This window comes from the organism of the source record quoted next (assembly GCF_019968955.1).
Source record: "MAG: Porospora cf. gigantea A chromosome Unknown PgA_NODE_527_length_15784_cov_336.356, whole genome shotgun sequence".
Classification (NCBI taxonomy): Eukaryota; Apicomplexa; class Conoidasida; order Eugregarinorida; family Porosporidae; genus Porospora; species Porospora cf. gigantea A.
The window spans coordinates 1-15,784 of record NW_027151745.1 but is presented as its reverse complement, the minus strand read 5'-3'; the positions used below and the strand labels follow the sequence as shown (position 1 = coordinate 15,784).

The 15,784-nt window shown below is 54.5% G+C and overlaps 9 protein-coding genes across 16 annotated transcripts; 5 read left to right on the top strand and 4 right to left on the bottom strand.

Moving 5' to 3' along the window:
* Nucleotides 1–282: 282 nt before the first annotated feature.
* On the top strand, nt 283–3,130 carry KVP18_004244 (uncharacterized protein; the record flags this gene model as incomplete). Its single annotated transcript, XM_067956681.1, has 2 exons — nt 283–1,195; nt 1,236–3,130. The coding sequence occupies 2 exons, from the start codon at nt 283–285 to the stop codon at nt 3,128–3,130; spliced, it is 2,808 nt and encodes a 935-aa protein (XP_067807981.1).
* A 224-nt stretch (nt 3,131–3,354) lies between these two features.
* On the bottom strand, nt 3,355–4,926 carry KVP18_004238 (uncharacterized protein; the record flags this gene model as incomplete). The annotated part of the gene is made up of 1 exon (XM_067956667.1): nt 3,355–4,926. One exon carries the CDS (start codon nt 4,924–4,926, stop codon nt 3,355–3,357), a length of 1,572 nt encoding a protein of 523 aa, XP_067807969.1.
* Nucleotides 4,927–5,110: 184 nt separating this feature from the next.
* KVP18_004242 (uncharacterized protein) lies at nt 5,111–6,017 on the top strand (the record flags this gene model as incomplete). Its single annotated transcript, XM_067956679.1, has 2 exons — nt 5,111–5,377; nt 5,406–6,017. 2 exons carry the CDS (start codon nt 5,111–5,113, stop codon nt 6,015–6,017), a joined length of 879 nt encoding a protein of 292 aa, XP_067807979.1.
* Nucleotides 6,018–6,812: 795 nt separating this feature from the next.
* Nucleotides 6,813–7,924, bottom strand: KVP18_004241 (uncharacterized protein; the record flags this gene model as incomplete). Of its 3 annotated transcripts, XM_067956678.1 has the most annotated exons (2): nt 6,813–7,080; nt 7,107–7,924. In XM_067956678.1, the coding sequence occupies 2 exons, from the start codon at nt 7,922–7,924 to the stop codon at nt 6,813–6,815; spliced, it is 1,086 nt and encodes a 361-aa protein (XP_067807978.1). The 3 variants fall into 3 exon arrangements, with proteins under 3 accessions (XP_067807978.1, XP_067807976.1, XP_067807977.1); XM_067956676.1 differs by lacking the exon at nt 7,107–7,924 and having other exon boundaries at nt 6,813–7,061; XM_067956677.1 differs by lacking the exon at nt 6,813–7,080 and having other exon boundaries at nt 7,103–7,924.
* Nucleotides 7,925–8,047: 123 nt separating this feature from the next.
* KVP18_004237 (uncharacterized protein) lies at nt 8,048–8,422 on the top strand (the record flags this gene model as incomplete). Of its 2 annotated transcripts, none has more annotated exons than XM_067956665.1 (1): nt 8,048–8,422. In XM_067956665.1, the coding sequence occupies one exon, from the start codon at nt 8,048–8,050 to the stop codon at nt 8,420–8,422; it is 375 nt and encodes a 124-aa protein (XP_067807967.1). The 2 variants fall into 2 exon arrangements, with proteins under 2 accessions (XP_067807967.1, XP_067807968.1); XM_067956666.1 differs by having other exon boundaries at nt 8,090–8,422.
* Nucleotides 8,423–8,462: 40 nt separating this feature from the next.
* KVP18_004245 (uncharacterized protein) lies at nt 8,463–8,801 on the top strand (the record flags this gene model as incomplete). The annotated part of the gene is made up of 1 exon (XM_067956682.1): nt 8,463–8,801. One exon carries the CDS (start codon nt 8,463–8,465, stop codon nt 8,799–8,801), a length of 339 nt encoding a protein of 112 aa, XP_067807982.1.
* An 85-nt stretch (nt 8,802–8,886) lies between these two features.
* Nucleotides 8,887–11,982, top strand: KVP18_004240 (uncharacterized protein; the record flags this gene model as incomplete). Of its 3 annotated transcripts, XM_067956673.1 has the most annotated exons (3): nt 8,887–9,002; nt 9,031–10,368; nt 10,395–11,982. In XM_067956673.1, the coding sequence occupies 3 exons, from the start codon at nt 8,887–8,889 to the stop codon at nt 11,980–11,982; spliced, it is 3,042 nt and encodes a 1,013-aa protein (XP_067807973.1). The 3 variants fall into 3 exon arrangements, with proteins under 3 accessions (XP_067807973.1, XP_067807974.1, XP_067807975.1); XM_067956674.1 differs by lacking the exon at nt 10,395–11,982 and having other exon boundaries at nt 8,887–8,982; nt 9,017–10,372; XM_067956675.1 differs by lacking the exons at nt 8,887–9,002; nt 9,031–10,368 and having other exon boundaries at nt 10,399–11,982.
* Nucleotides 11,983–12,012: 30 nt separating this feature from the next.
* On the bottom strand, nt 12,013–13,570 carry KVP18_004243 (uncharacterized protein; the record flags this gene model as incomplete). The annotated part of the gene is made up of 2 exons (XM_067956680.1): nt 12,013–12,596; nt 12,625–13,570. 2 exons carry the CDS (start codon nt 13,568–13,570, stop codon nt 12,013–12,015), a joined length of 1,530 nt encoding a protein of 509 aa, XP_067807980.1.
* Nucleotides 13,571–13,592: 22 nt separating this feature from the next.
* On the bottom strand, nt 13,593–15,528 carry KVP18_004239 (uncharacterized protein; the record flags this gene model as incomplete). 3 transcript variants are annotated; one of them, XM_067956670.1, is made up of 2 exons in its annotated part: nt 13,593–14,589; nt 14,618–15,477. In XM_067956670.1, coding segments are annotated over 2 exons (1,857 nt in total), but the record flags the coding sequence as incomplete, so codon positions are not given. The 3 variants fall into 3 exon arrangements, with proteins under 3 accessions (XP_067807972.1, XP_067807971.1, XP_067807970.1); XM_067956669.1 differs by lacking the exon at nt 14,618–15,477 and having other exon boundaries at nt 13,593–14,516; XM_067956668.1 differs by lacking the exon at nt 13,593–14,589 and having other exon boundaries at nt 14,614–15,528.
* Between the last annotated feature and the right edge of the window lie 256 nt (nt 15,529–15,784).

Sequence of the window (15,784 nt, the reverse complement as noted above, 5' to 3'; positions counted from 1 at the left end):
TCTGGTAAGTCTTCACAGGCGTGCCTCCTGTGGGAAGACCAAGCACGAACGGCTTGGCAGGGTTCGTTCGTTGGTGGTCGGAGATTCTCTTGGCAATTAGCCCGCAAGAGAGGCTGGCTACGTCGTCAGAGGTCGGAAGAGCTAGGGTACGCATTGATAAATCCGCATAATGCTGCGACACCTGTAACCATCGATGTTATGAGCCATTCACACTGCACCACTCGTGTACCTAACAGTAGCAATACAAACAGTCACGCCGAAGAAATCGGCTTTTAGGTCTTCATGCATCCCTTGATTCGTACCCGCTGTCTCAAAGAGGTCATCGGCCCCTCATCTGACCAGTCCCAGATGGCCAGCGGCCACTGCTGTGACTTGTTGGAGCTCTTCACGGGAGGTCCCGAGGACTGCAGCGTTTTTACCAACATCCAGGAGCTACTGTCACAGTGGATGAACGCGCCCAAGTTTCAGCTTCTTACAGGCAGCAAGCACCAATCAGAAGGGGTCGATTTCGTTCGTCAGGTGGCCTCACGACTACAATCTGCCTGCAGAGCGGTGGAGGCGTTTTCCGACGAAGGTCAGCTTGACACTGTTGACGCCGATGTTGAGAAGTTCACTGCCAGCTGCCTGTCAATTGCCTACTGCTCTCTGGTGATCGTGTTCTATGCAGACTTGCTGGGTCGCAACACGCCTACGTCGTCTCCTCCCGAAGCCCTCAACCAGCTGCGATGCACACTCATTCAGGCCTTGAAGTCGCTCGCCATGTCCGTCGACCACCAGGACTCGACTGACATCACAAAGGACCAGGTCCAGCGCGCCCTCTGCCTTGTCCTGGCCGCAGTTTCAGCGCTGGCTACGATATCTGCCCGTCAGAACCCCAATAGTCTGCGCGAGCTCGTTGTCTGCGTGGAGGCGGTTGCGTCCCGTATGCCTGGGACACCCGCACTGCTCGATGCCGTCGCTGGCGCTATTGCTGACATCGTTTGCGCCCACATTGACCATGTCACCGTGTTCAAGAACGTCAACCTGACAACCCGCCTTACAGCCAGAGCTCTGGAATCTCCCGACGAGGAACTCGCCCGTCGGTGCCGGTTGGCCCTGGCTAATCTGACTTGGGTCAACTTCAAAGCCCAGTCGGAAGCCAAACATTATCAAATGGAGATCATGTTGAGGGATCTGCACACCCGACTCGACATTCGTAAGAAACCCCTTCGTTTACGTTCATTCATATTTTCCAGTGCTGCAGGTTGCGCGAGAACCTGAGGGAGACTTGCCTACCTCGACTCTCAGTGAAATGTCCAGCATTCTGAAACTGGAGGAAGTTCTGATTCGGTACGGATGCTTCTCACCAGCTTACTTGGGTCTCGGCGACGTTCCCGCGTCCGAAGGCTTCGTCGTGCTCTCCCATTCTCGGCACCTGGCTAGCTTTCTGGAGCTGACTCACCTAGTGTCTGGCCGACTGGAGCTTCTGATCACTCCTGGTCACGCGTGCCACGAGGAGTGCCTAGAGAAGCCTGCCACATCTGGATGGGATGTTGTCTGGTCATCATCGGCCCGCGTTCTTGAAGCCGTTATCGAAGTGGCCAAAGGCAGCGCACTGCTAATGCTACCCGATCTCTTGGAATGCTTCGAGGTTCTCCAGCCTTCGGTAGGCCCAGCTGCATTCCAGCTGGCGCTTAAGCTGGGTCCCGCGCTGTTTTCTCTAATGAACTGCATAGCTTCGGACGTGCCGAGTTTCCTGCTCCAGCCAGGTATTCAAGAGGGCCTAATCAAGATGTCCGGTGCCATTTTGGGAGGCCTGCTGGACACGTGCAACACTGTTCCGACTAACGACGACGACTCGCTCAAAGACGTAATCATGGCTCTGAGCATTCACCTGAAATATCCTCACCTCCCTGTAAGACCCACACAAGCGGACCCTGCGGTTCTGGGGGACCTGGTGTGTGACGTCGAACGTCACCTTCAAAACCTACACGAGAAGCACCAGTCCCAGCACATGGAGGGCCTGGACTACCTCTCCGACCTCATAGTTGACGTCTGTGCTGGTCTTTTGAGGACGCTGGCCACGTTGGCGGACGTAGCGGGGGAAATGCTACCAAGCCGCGTGGTTCTGGATGAGATCGGGCTTCGGTTTTTGCAGAGGTTAGTGGCTGTGAAGTCGCTGCCCAACGAGACGAGCCAGCGCCTGGTTGGGGGTCTGTTGCCGGATTTGAGTTCGAAGCTAGCGCATCCCGTACTGGCCTTGGTACGTTCCTCCTTGTTAGGCCCGAGAACGGGGATTCCGCAGTCTCTACGCGCTGCCGTCGTTTTGCTGGCCAAACTGCAGACCACCCTCCCAGAGTCGCGTGCGCTGCTGCGTGACTGCCGCAGCAGCCTTGCGGCGTGCTCTACGTCAGTGGCGGGCGAATGTGGCGAGATCAACGTGTTAACCCGGTACAATAAGCGACTGGCCGCCATTTTGGAGATCGCAGTGCCACCAGTCACCGGAGCGGGCCAGAACGGACAGCTGGACATGGGAGGTCGTAGTGTTAGAGCGCAACACGAATTTCAGAGAAGCAACCAAACCTACCACCCTCAGGAAGCGGAGAATGAGGAAGAATACCAACCCTCCCTGACTTCCGAGGACTGCGACGAATACGAGGCGCTAGCCCTGAGTGGGGAGGACGAGGAGGATGCAGCGTTTCTGCACGCCGATTACGAGTCTGGGCCAGCGGAGATCGACTCTGCGTTCTCCTCAGACTATGAGCCAGAATCAGCATCGCCCACCGCCCTGTCCCCAACGTCCTCGTTGGCGTCGGAGAATGATTCGCCTGCGGCACCCATATCTGCTGCGGCACCCGTATCTTCTGCATCACCCGTATCTTCTGCATCACACGTATCTTCTGCATCACCCGTATCTTCTGCAGCACCCGTATCTTCTGCAGCACCCATATCTTCTGCAGCGCCCATATCTTCTGCAGCGCCCGTATCTTCTGCACCCATCTCTCCTGTGGCATGCGTAGATCACTCAGTGGCTGTGGATGTTTCTGACGCTGATGAGAATGAAGAGTCAGGCAGCGACGCAGAACACCTTGAGGTTCAGAAGTCGATCGATTTAGCGTTAACAGCGCTGGTGAATGAAGACAGATTTTAATCTCATGGCGCAAATTACTCGTTCGTCTTCATCAGAGAGTGATCTATCTGCATCAATATTATTATGGTATCCAGTTACAAATTATGTGGCAGTTGCAGAGTTGATTTATTTACACCCTACAGCACAGGATAGCACGCAACTACAGCTTTGGAGGGAACTCCAAGGCGGCAAGGAGGATAAAATTACATCACGTCAACAGCCATACCAATTCGCATCTCCAGATACTATACGCACTTGTCGCACTCTTTCGTTTTCGGGGTCTCATTCATAACTTCGGAGTGGAATAGAGCCCAGCGATCAAAAGCATCTTCGAACTCTGCCACAGCCGGCAGCAGGGAGATGCGAAGGTGGTAGGTGCCTTCCTCCTGCCCGAATCCAGACCCCGGTACCGTAACGATGCCACACTTGTTGAGAAGCTTGTAGCAGTACCAGACATCGGGTTTCCTTCCGTTACCCTTCGCTTCCTCAATGAACCGGTCTGTGAACTCAAACTTAGGGAAGGCGTACATAGCTCCGTTGATACGCTGACACACGACTCCCTCCATCTGGTTGAGTCTGGTATGGGCCAGTTGGGCCTTCCTCGTCAGGTCGCCGAGGATCCGGGTTTTCTCTGCGATAAATTGGTCGTACTCTGCGCTGTCTGGCCGTGGATGTGACAGAATGGCCGCCATCATGCACTGACCAGGAACGTTGCTACACAGGTTGACGCTGAAGTACTTCACCAAAAGGCGCGTGAACACCTCGGGTACGTTTTCCGTCTGCAGGACTCCTGATCGGAAGCCGCACTCTCCCATGAACCCCTTCGACCCAGAGTGGAGACTGAACAGAGGACACTCGGACTTCATCTCAAGCAACAGGTGGCGCATCGGGATGAAAGGCACGTCAGCGTTGAAGATATTGTCTTGGTACACCTCGTCGGCCAATATCACAATCTTCTCTCGCTCGCAAAGACGAATTACGTCTTGGAGATTTTTCTCAGTTAAGACGGACCCTGTGGGGTTTCCCGGGTTAATGACAACAAGTACCTTTACGGGAATACCATCGCTCCGGGCCGTGTTGATGCACCTCTCCAGGGCATCAACGTCGAGACGCCACTCGTCTGCCTCGACGAGCTCGTAGCCCACAAATCGCCCGTTGATCCGCTCTATAGTTGCGGAGTATAGAGGGTACTGCGGAATGGGAACCAAGCATCCATCCCCCTTGTTCAGCATCATATCCAATATGGCAACTGCGCCACCACTGGCTCCGTTTGTCAGATAGACGCTCTCGGGGTCGCAGGCGAATCCGTCACGCTTCTGAAACCACTGGGCGGCCTGTTTTCGGAATACAAGCGCTCCCTTAGAGTGGGAGTACGCGCCGAGGCCCCCAGTGAGCTCGGACTGCCATCGTTCGACGGTGTCGTTGATCTCTTCTCCGTGATCAACATCTCTGGTACTCATCATACCCGCAACCAGATCACGAAAATAGGATACAGGCTGCTGGCCGCAGAACTGAGGGTTGCCGATGTTCAGCCAGACCAGCTTCTTGAAGGGATAATTCTTCCCTTGTTGCATACGCTTCTCAATCTCGCTTGCGAGAGTTGGAATCTCTCCTCTTACAGCGTACTCGAATCGGTGAATACGGTTTGGAATGTCGTTAAAATAGACAGGGAAGTCCTCAGGAACCGGATCCGTAGCTAGTGAAGGCCATTCAGGCCAAAGTACCCCTAGGGGCCGATTGCTGGAAATCGGTGTCTCATTCGTTGTCGTACTCTGCGGGTCCCGGTTGGCTGGGTTGCAAGAAACAGAAAACGCCATCAAACTGATGAATAAGGGATTTCATACGCAGCAACAGAGCCCACGTGCAACATTTACACATCAAATTTGAACTCACCACGTAGACCATCTCCTCGGTCCGAGGACCCTCCACTAACCCGCCACAATCTCCTGCAGAGAGCGACCTGGCGGTGGTTTGTGTTTGAAGAGGTTAAAGTGCGATTTGATGGCGTTCCTACACAAAGCCATAACTTCTCTAGCAGACCTAGGGCGCTGGCGAGGGTCAATGACCTTTGATGAGCTTCAAAGGTTCATTTCGGTCCTTTCCGACAAGGTGTCCGAGCCGCAGACAGAGACGCCGGAGGTCATTGCGACGTTCAATACGTGCATCTTCGAGTGTCTCGGTCGGTGTGTCGATGAGGTGCCTGCAGGAGCCCACCTAGGGCGCTTCGCTAACCCTGTGTATCGAGAATTCGTAACGCTGGCAGAAAAGGTGAGTGCATGGCGACCTGCAGACGCAGAGAATCGCGGAGAACCTTGCGGACCCACTGAACGATATGGAGTCTTCGACGCAAGGGGAACTTCTAGAGTACATCGTCGCGTCTCTTGGGGACCGAAAACGGATGGATTATGGTACAGGACACGAGCTGAACTTCCTTTGTTTCCTGTACTGTGCAGTTCGAGTAGAGTTGCTTCCCCTGCACGGCAGCTTGATACTTCTGCTGTTTAACAGCTACATCCGGCTGGCACGCCGATTACAGGCAACGTACCAACTAGAACCTGCCGGGTCAAAAGGGGCCTGGGGTCTCGACGACTACCAACACCTACCCTTTGTTTTCGGTGCTGCTCAGCTGCAGTCCTCGAGCATTCGGCCTGCCGATGTTTTCGACCAAGAGATTTTAAAGCGGTGTAGGACGACTCACATGTACATCGATGGCATCGCAGTAGTGCTTGAAACAAAGACCGGGGGACACCCAGCGGAGATGACCCCTATCTTATTCAACGTGTCGCAAACGGTTGCAAGTTGGCACAAGATTCGCAGTGGCATGACACGAATGTACATCGACGAGGTACTGCTGAAGTTCCCCGTGGCGCAGCATATCCTGTTCGGCTCAGTGTTTCCCTTTGAGTGAATACCAGCCACGTGCTAACGCCAACTCGAGAACGGAAGGCGGTAGAAGGTGCCGTACCCCATCTGTGTTCCCGTTTTGTAGTCTTTTCCTAATGAGCGTCGAACTGCATCCCACACGTGAGAGAGGCCCGTCGCCCAATCGCTCTAGACAGTCGGATAGCCTGTCGAACCGGAGGCCTGTAGGAATGGCCTCCCCCAGTCGACTGGCGCCTCGATCGAGCACCAAAAACTTGAACTCACTAACGAGCTCGTCACCACGATACCAGCTTGGGAGTGCATTCAGAAGATCTTCGCCAATGCAACACTCCACCTGGTTGCGCGGTCTGACCTTCTGAATGTGTTGAAGTAAGTCGTAAGTGTGGATGGTCTGTCCGTGATCCACTTCCAAAGACGAGACGTGGACTCGCTCGTCAGCTGGAAAGGCTGCAGTGATTGCGAGCTGTACCATAGCGAGTCGTCCCTCTGGAGGAGCGTGCGATATCTTATCGCTACGCACTCCGCAGGGCACCACCCACACCTCAGCATACTGATTGGTGGCAAGGATCTCTCCCACAATTGTTAGGTGGCCAATATGAGGCGGGTCAAACGAACCACCGAATACTGCGGTGGCCATGGAGATTCACCGATTTAGAAGTGCTCGATTATACAACGGTCACGTTCACGTTCACGGCGAAACCTCTCCATTGCTCAAATTCTCAAGGGGTCACATCCAGGGTGGGCGTGTCTCGACCTTCACAAGGATTGCTTCAGAAGCAGCTCGGGAGGGCTTTCACATGGTCAGCTGTCACAGGTTCCCTCAGCGGTCTGCCCACACAGAGTCTGGCCCAAAGACAAAGCTCGTCACTGAAGACACGCCTCCCTTCTTCCAGACTGCCGTCAGCACGTCTCCATTCGGCCATAGCAGGCGTCCCTTTCCTTCGCGCTTCCCGCAGCTCCAGTCACCCTCGTACTGCCGTCCGTCCACGGCGCTTAGCAGCACTCCCTGCCCGTGTCTCTGGTCTCGTACCCATTGGCCCTCGTACACGCTGCCATCGCCGTATGTCATCCTCCCAATCCCTTCGAGCCTGTATTCGATTAGCTAGTCACTCACCGGTCGTTTAGCAACTGGCCTGTGTACTCATCGCCGTTGCTGTACGCCAGCGTTCCTCTGCCGGATTTCAGGCCATCGACGAAGTCGCCGGTATAGCGGTCGCCGTTGGAGAAAGTGATGGTGCCAGGTCCATGGACCTTGTCCCCGCTCCACTCGCCTTCATATCGGTCACCGGTGGCGTAGGTCAGAATACCAAAGCCTTGTTTCACGTCCTTCTCAAACGTACCCTCGTAGAGGTTGCCATTCGGGTAACGAAAGCTACCTCTGCCGTGCATCTTCTGGTCTACCCATTCCCCCTCATACACAGCCCCGTTGGCGTAGACGTACCTCCCCTGACCGTGCATGCGGTCATCAGCATACTCACCCTCATAGCTCTCAGCCACCTCTCCGCTGCTACTGACATAATGCACAGTGCCTTGGCCATGCTTCTTGTCAGCCCGGTACTGGCCGGTGTAGACATCGCCATGCTTATAGCGAAAAGTGCCCGTGCCGTCCATTTTTCCTTGTGACCATTCTCCCTCATAGACGTCACCGTTCGCATAGAGGAGCTTCCCTTCCCCATGGATCCGGCCGTTCAGCCAGTACCCCTCATAGACATTGCCACAGGAGAAGACTGCCTTGCCGCGGCCGTTGATTTTGTCGTCCTTCCACTCTCCGGCGTAGACAGTGCCATCCGCATAGTGGAAGGTGCCCCACCCGCAGCGTTTACCCATCTGAAACTCGCCCTCATATTTCTCGTTGCCGGCGTAGGAGAGGCAGCCTACGCCGTGAAACAAGCCGTCTTTGATGGCTCCACTGTAAGAGTGACTCACGTCCATTTTTTTTTGGTGAATTTCGGTGTTACCAGTTGATCTCAAGCAGAGATTCCACCCAGAGGTTCATCTGCAGCTGCAACCAATAGATGCTGTTACCCCCACATCCATCTATGAATTCGCGATTTGATGCCGAATCAACAGGACTGGCGAGAGAGATACGCAAATCTCATGAGAGAATACACCACCTACGCCCAAAAGGCAGAGGTGTTTATGGACTGGTGTATGCAAGAGTTAGCACAAGTATACGGGACGGAGCATTTTCGAGACCTCTTCCAGGAAAATCCTGACACGAAGGGTTCTCTGCCGTCGAGCACTGGCACTGGGCCTCCTCAGAGTCCCAAAGTAGCACAAGACCACAGCGAGAGCATGAATACTTTGGACGCTCACCGACAGCGAGTGCCGGTATTCAGGTTGAATCTGTCACGTGTTGGCGCGGGCAGCTGGTTGTCAGGTGAAACCACCCAGGGTGAATTCTACGCTGACGTGAATACCAATGCATAGAACGAAAATTGCCGGTGGAATGTCACGAAAGACTCTTTGGATGCTCGCAACAACAGTCGTAGGCGTTGACATGCACGGGAGGTGTCCGCCTCTGCAAGTGGTTAACCCGCTTTGTTGCGGCGGCAGCGGCGGCGGCGACGAGGCTGACGAGTTCATGGGGGACAAAATTTACCGAGAAGGTCGATTTTCCCGAACTATGACATTGGCACTGCGCCGCATCGAGGCGTTAGAGAAAGGCATCAGACACCTTCCGAGTGGGGGAAGTGAGGATTCCGTTGTCGGTGGGGAAAGTGAGGATTCCTTTGTCGGTGGGGAAAGCGATATGGACGACGATGCGGAAAGCGACATGGACGAAGAGACCTTCGATATTGATGTGTGAAAACGTAGTCTGCGGGGACGACGACAGTCGACGATGCGGACGTGAACCAAGAGGCCATTGAAGTGTGAAAACTTAAACTGCAAATATGTCCCTGCAGAACGTAAAGCCGACGTCGCAGGACGTGACGAAAAAACAGGCCAAGATACTGGAAGAGGAGGAGGATAGTGCCCTCAAGGAGGAGGTCGAGGCAGCCGTCGGCACGTAAGGATTCGCAGGGTGGTTCAAGCAGCATTCTTAAATCCAATGACGCCAAGGATGTCTTCAAGGCACTTGAATACCTGCAGGAATGCATGCTGAATGCATCGTCGGCGATGGCGTCAGTACCGCTGCCCCTCAAGTTCTTGCGAGCATCGTTCAACGAATTGAGTGCACGTTTCCTCACATTTGAACACCTAGATGCCAAACCCGTCTTCGCCGACATAATGTCGGTCCTTGCAACGACTCTGCCAGCTAAGAAGGATGGAGGCTCCCCCATCGCTGAGGTCGACCGACGACTTACCGCTGAACGTGAGGACCGCGAGAAGAAGCGCGCCCAGGCCACCGACGAGACCGACGTCGAAAAAGCCGAGGGTGAACTGCGCGCGATGAAGGACAAGGAGGAGCAGGAGCGACGCGAACTCGCTCTGGGCGGCAAGTGTGTGTATCGCGACCCGCTGCTGGCGTTGAGGTACAGACTGCAAGGCCACAGATCCGAAGACCTTGCGAAATGGGGGGACGAATACCTACGCAACCTGCAAATCGAGGCTGTTTTGGAGTACCAACGAAGGCAAGAAAATGCCCGGGGAGCTGATTTGCCCGAACCTGAGCCTCGAACTGAAGGATTCCCACCACTGTCTGACGATGTTCAGGAGATTCTGCTCTTCATTGACGCTATCGTCACCTACCAGTTCAATGCGAGTTCGCCGTTTGAGGCATTGGATTTACTACACGAGACTGAGCGAATGCAGTCGCTGATGGACTTTCTGCCGCCTGGCGCCGACATTAGCCGGATCACGCCTTATGGCCTCTCCCTTGCCGAGTACAGTGCGACCTTCGAGGAGCAAAACGCTGTGAGAAGCGTTATGCTCGATGTTGTGATGCGTGAAAAGCAGTTTCTGGAGGCGATCAGAATCGCTCTTCGTATGGACGACGCTGCGAAGGTGACTGCCGTGCTTAGAATGGTGGCACAGGAACCACGAACCATTGACGACCCGAAACGCAAGAGACACGACCCCCACCTGATTTTGAAGCAGATTGCCTTCCTGTTTGGCCAGCACAACTACTGTTTAAACTGGCAAGAGGTTTTCGAGGACCCAAGCACACTCGGACCGGATGGGGAGGAGTTGCTTACTTGTTTGGAGTCCGTATCTTGGAACGAGAACCTGAGCGACGCGTTCCTGTCGTTGGCGGGTGAGCTGGATATGTTAGAACCTAAGCTACCCGACGATGTGTTCAAAAGCTACCTGTCCAACAATCGAGCCAGTGAGGAAGGAGTCGCGCGTAACGCAGCAGCCATAGACAGTGCGAGGAACAACCTTGCTATCACCTATGTCAACGCATTCGTCAACGCCGGGTTCTGCAACGACAAGTGAGCTTTGGGAGCAGGTGACACAGACTTATGCTGACGGAGGACTCGAACTGGCTTTACAAGAACAAGGACCATGGCATGATGGCGGCGTCTGCATCCACAGGCGCAATTCTCATGTGGCAGCTAGAGTCCGGACTTTCCCGGATCGACAAATATCAGTGGGCCAGCGAGTCCTACGTGAAGGCTGGCGCATACATGGCCTTCGGGCTGGTCTCTGCCGGCATTCGCAGTCAGTGCGACCCTGCGTTCGCGTTACTGATGGAGCCGCTGGAGTTCACCAACGAACTGGAGGTGCTTGGGGCAGTGTTGGGACTCGGCTTTGCCCTAGCGGGTTCCAAGAGGGAGGACGTCACCGAGTACTTGCTTCCTTTGGCTGCCGATCCGCAGGGTTGCCCCGGAGGGCTGGAGGTCGCGGCCATGGCTGCTGTGTCTCTGGGGTTGATCTTCGTTGGCGTGGGTCCGTGTGATGCTTCTGAGGCGTTGTTGCAAACGCTCATGGAGCTCGACATGTCGTCTCAGGATCTACTCGCCCAGCCACTGGCGCTTTACTACGGCATGGCGCTTGCTCTGATCTACCAGGGAACGCAGTCGAGGTCCCAGGCAGCCTACGACGTCATCTGCTCCATTCGCACCAGGCCGTTCGGCGCTGTGTGTCGCGTGCTGATGACGGCCAGTGCCTACGCAGCGTCGGGTGATCTGCTAAAAATCCAGCACTGTCTGCATGTAGTCACGGATGGTGTCGAGTCCGTCGACGAGGAAGAAAACCAGGTGGAGCCTGTCGTGGAGGAAGAGAAGCCCAGTGAGGAAGCCAGCAGTTTTCCCGACGTTGATCGGGCGTACGCCGTGATTGCGCTGGCCCTGATCACAATGGGGGATGACGTGGGCTCGGAGATGTTGATGCAACTGGTCAACAGCTTGTTGCAATTCGGAGATAGAAACGTCAAGCAGGCCATATCCTTGGCTTTGGCAGTGAAGAGCATTTCGCATCCCCAACCACTCGTGGTTGACCTGCTAACGAAGATGTCTCATGACACTGATGGCGATGTAGCCCTTCACGCCATCATTTCTCTGGGACTGGTTGGGGCAGGGTCCAACAATTCCAAGATCGCTCAGACTCTCAGACAACTGGCGTCGTACTATTCCAAAGACGTACATGCCACATTCATCACCAACATCTCACTAGGCTTGGTCTACCTAGGTAAGGGGTTGCTTACCCTCTCTCCTACACACTCGGATGGCTTTCTCATGCGGCAGTCCACACTGGCGCACCTTCAGCTGCTGGTTTTCTCTTGCCTTCTTATGAACGACACCATATTGAGAAACAAGACTCACTATCTGCTGTGGCACGCAGTAGCCGGGGCCCGGCCGAAAATGGCGGACACACTCGATGCCGAGACGCTGGCGCCTCGAGAGGTACTCGTACGGGTGGGCCAACAGGTCAACACCGTTGGTCTAGCTGGCAAGCCACGCGGAGTGACTGCCTTCCAAACGCACAATACCCCCATCCTGGTAAACTCGGGACAGCGTGCAGAGCTGGACGCCTCCACGACATACGTGCCGCTAACACCTGTGATTGAGGGCACTGTGTTGGTGGTGGACGAGCCCGATGACTGACTGTGTGTGAATGTGAGAGAATTCAAAGCGCTAGATGGTTGCGTCTTCTTGCTCGGCTGTGCTCGTCGCCTTCAAACCAGCCATGACTTGCTGGTGTATAACTTTGCTCTTCCATTCGCCCCAGGCCATGCTGCCTTGTTCCGGCGCTAGCATGTCGAGGTGGTTCGTGGGCTCGGCTAAGAAACCTAGAGACCTGCCTTTCTTGACCCGATCCAATTCCTCATCAGAGTAATCAGAAGACGACTCCTCGGAGGCCGAACTGGTATCCACTCTCGTGTCGTGTTCCTCCAGAACTTCTCGGGAGGGCAGCCCGTAGTTGGCGGTGACCACTGACTGTCGGCTTCCAGGCCACACCAAGGTACCTACAGCGCTGACGTCTGTGGGCTGCTGGTCCACCTCGTCGTCTGAAGACTCAGCGCGAGCTGCGTTAGCGGTGGTGATGGGGACCCCCAAGGTGTCCCGGAACTTCGTTTGAGCCGTGTGCAGTTTCTTGATGTAGCATAGGTACTGTTTCTGCATGTAACTGGGTAGAAGGTCAAGCTGAGGTGTGAATGTGACGTCAAACGCAGAAGAATGTCCGTCAATGCCGAGCTCCTTCTCGATCAAACTCAGAGCTGAGTACCATGGTCACCCGCGACTCACCTGCCATTCTGTATGCGATATCGAGCTGCACAAACTGCTGCAGGCGCTGAGAAATGTTCTTCTTAAGGTCGTGTTTCTCTTGGTTGTACTCGGATTGTAGCGGGGCTGGAGGGGGTGGCGGTAGAGCAGACTTCACCTCTAATCGGCGCTCTGAAGGACGAGACTCCTGGACGTTTTGCTTGCTCAGCGCTGGAAGTTTTTCAGCCAGAGCCAGATTCCCATTGGCGACCCGACGGATCAAATCGCTGACATCCTTGGATTTGGGTTCTGCGCGTTTTCGGGGGGCTCTTTGTGGAGGAGGGTCCAGGTGTCGAGCTTCGGGTTTTAGGTTCTGCATGATTGCAAAGATAGCGTATGGATTGGCCCCTTCATAATCCACACAAAGGCTCTCGAAGTACTGAACGACAGCGGCGGCAAGCTTAAAAATCTCCTCAGTGTTGTTATGATTGTCGAGGACGTTGAAGAGCACCGACCGCACATCTAGTTGCCACCGCCACACATGAGGATACTTGTCGTTGCTGAGGCGCTCGCTCACGTCCAACAGACCGATAGGATTTTCGACCCCCTCTGCCACGAAAGGTTCATAGAACTGCTTGGCCTGTTTGAAGGCCATCAGGGAGTCCATTACCAGCACGGCCGAATCTTGCCATCTCCCAGGTAAAGGGTCTCTTCGTCGTCTCGAGGCCCGAATGGAGTGGAAGGACTGCTCGCTGTCCATGTCGTCAGGGGTATGCTTGCGCTTCTTCCTGTCGACGACCACGGGCATATCCCGCTTCAGGCGCCGCTTCGACTCATCTAGTGGAGTCTCCCGCTTCACCGTTGGAACTTGAAAGAAGCAAAATCCTTGTGCCGCTATCATGCTGTTAACCTGCTCAGCCTCCTCCTCACACAGCAGCAGCTCACCGCGTCTTTGGCCTCCATTAGCCGTTTCCGACAGGGTCAACATAGCAAATCACCAATTTTTCCAGTCAAATCAGGCTCGTGATGAGCAGCAAAACAACTGAGGAAACGGAATTCATAAATGTACCTCCTCCTTGAACCGTTTTGGGGAAGTCGTCCAACCCACTCGTCGGTACGGCGGGGGTCAGGGGTGCAGCGACAGTGGTGACAGTGGTGACAGTCACAGTAGGTGAAATTGAGGGCGACTCGCTGGTGGGGACAGCTTCAGTACTTGATACCACGGCCTTCAGCAGCTCCAATGTATCCAGCAATCCGTGCTTGCCGTAGCTGGAGTCGATATCCACAGGCTTCGTCGACTCATAGAACAACCTGATCCTGTCCTCGGGCATCATGTATGGTCGCAATGCTATTGACAGCGCAATTGCTGCCGTGGCCAATGGTGCCGCGAAGCTGGTGCCGTTCTGCAAAGCCACGCGGTTTGCGTCATTAGAATCGTTCAGCACCGCGATGTCACTGCCAGGGGCCCACACATCGACGATCCTGTCTCCGTAGTTCGAGAAGTACGCTTTGGTCCCCAGAATCGTCGACGCTCCGACTGATATCATGTTGGGAACGTCGTACATCGCTGGAATGTAGAATGGCGCACAATTGACATCGTCCGGTTTGCAGCTGGAATTTCCGGCAGCCACCACCATAATATGTCCAGCGTCACTTAGCTTCTTCAGACCTTTGAACTCGGCGGTCGAGTAGCCTGTTCCTCCATATGAATGGTTGCTTATGGGAAAGATGTTTATGTTCATCATAATGTACTCGTAGGCTAACAGAAGGGACGCGCTGGTGAAGTACTGCGAGCTGAAGGCAGCTTTGATGCAATGGGACAGACATTGAGGACAGGTTCCTGTAATGCCTATGCCATTGTCGCTATTGGCGCTGATCAGACTAGATACACATGTGCCATGCAGCCTCGCCAACCCATCAACCCCAAAGTTCATGTCTCGATCGGCAACGTCGTACCCTTTGCAGGAGGTAGTGGAGAGATCGCCACACCGTGGAAGGTCGAAGAAGCTGAATCCAACCGGCTCCCTTCACTCACGAGAGGTCTGGGTTGGACGCCGCACACTCCGTGTCAATCACAACCACTGGCACCTGGCTGAGTGTCGTTCCGTCAATGTTATTGGCGAAGTACAGCTGTGCGTTGTGGAAATTGGAGCCCCCGCCGCCCCCCATGTACCACTGCCAACTGGCTCTTGGATCTGACAGCAGGGACGCGGAAGCGAGCCAGTTGGGATCGGAATGCTGGGCCACCTGGTTCAAATCGAAGGCCTCTCTCTCAAGCGCTTCCTCCACATGGTCGACGCAAGGTGACAATTTGAGCACTTTGACGATCATCTCGTTGAAGTCGGTGCCCTGGATAACGTCGTCGTGAAGATTTGGCAACCAGAAAGGCCTCATGTCGGAGGCTTTTGGGAGATCGTCATCTGACCAGGCTTGTAAGACGGCCAGAGCGGACAGCGTCCTCGATATGCTGTCGTCACGGAGCTTGGGAGGCAGGAAAATGCCACTGAGTGGGCCCTTGTGAAACTGGTCCTCGTCGACAATTCTGTGTTCCACGGCCCCAGATAAGTTGTCGAAGTCATCAAGAAGACCGTCAATGTTGCCGCCATCCCAGCTAGCAAGGTCGTCGATCATAGTGTCCAGCTCATTCTCGATTGTCGAAAGTTCGAAAGTATTGCGAACTCTTCTCCAAGACGTTCGTGCCTGGTGAGTGGCGCCGATGCCCATCGATCTGATGGCATCAGCTGCTTCGACCTCATGCGGGTCAAGCTGCTCAGCTCCAAGAACCCCAACTATCGAACCAAGAACTTTGACAAACGGCTTGGGATCAGCCTTGGCCGAAGACATTATGCAGTCCGCCCAATCTACGATCAGATCTGTTTTCCTAGCGGCACATAGCTGTATTACACAAAGAAACTTCAAAGACAGCAGATGATACGAAATTGTCATTCCACGTCTGAAAACTACACCGGCAGATTTGCAAAGGATTTCAATATTCCACGTCTGTTTGAGCATGCATGACAGTTTCATTACTCTCAACACACTGTTCCGAAGTCGCAAAATACCGACAAGCTCAAAGTTCGTGGAATTCAGTAGGCTCGTTCTCGGACCTGACTGCGTGAAGTGTGACGCTCTCAACATCGGTGAAGAACTTCATAGTCTTGACCTTCAGCTCCATAGTGGCTGGCTCGTCGCACATGAACAT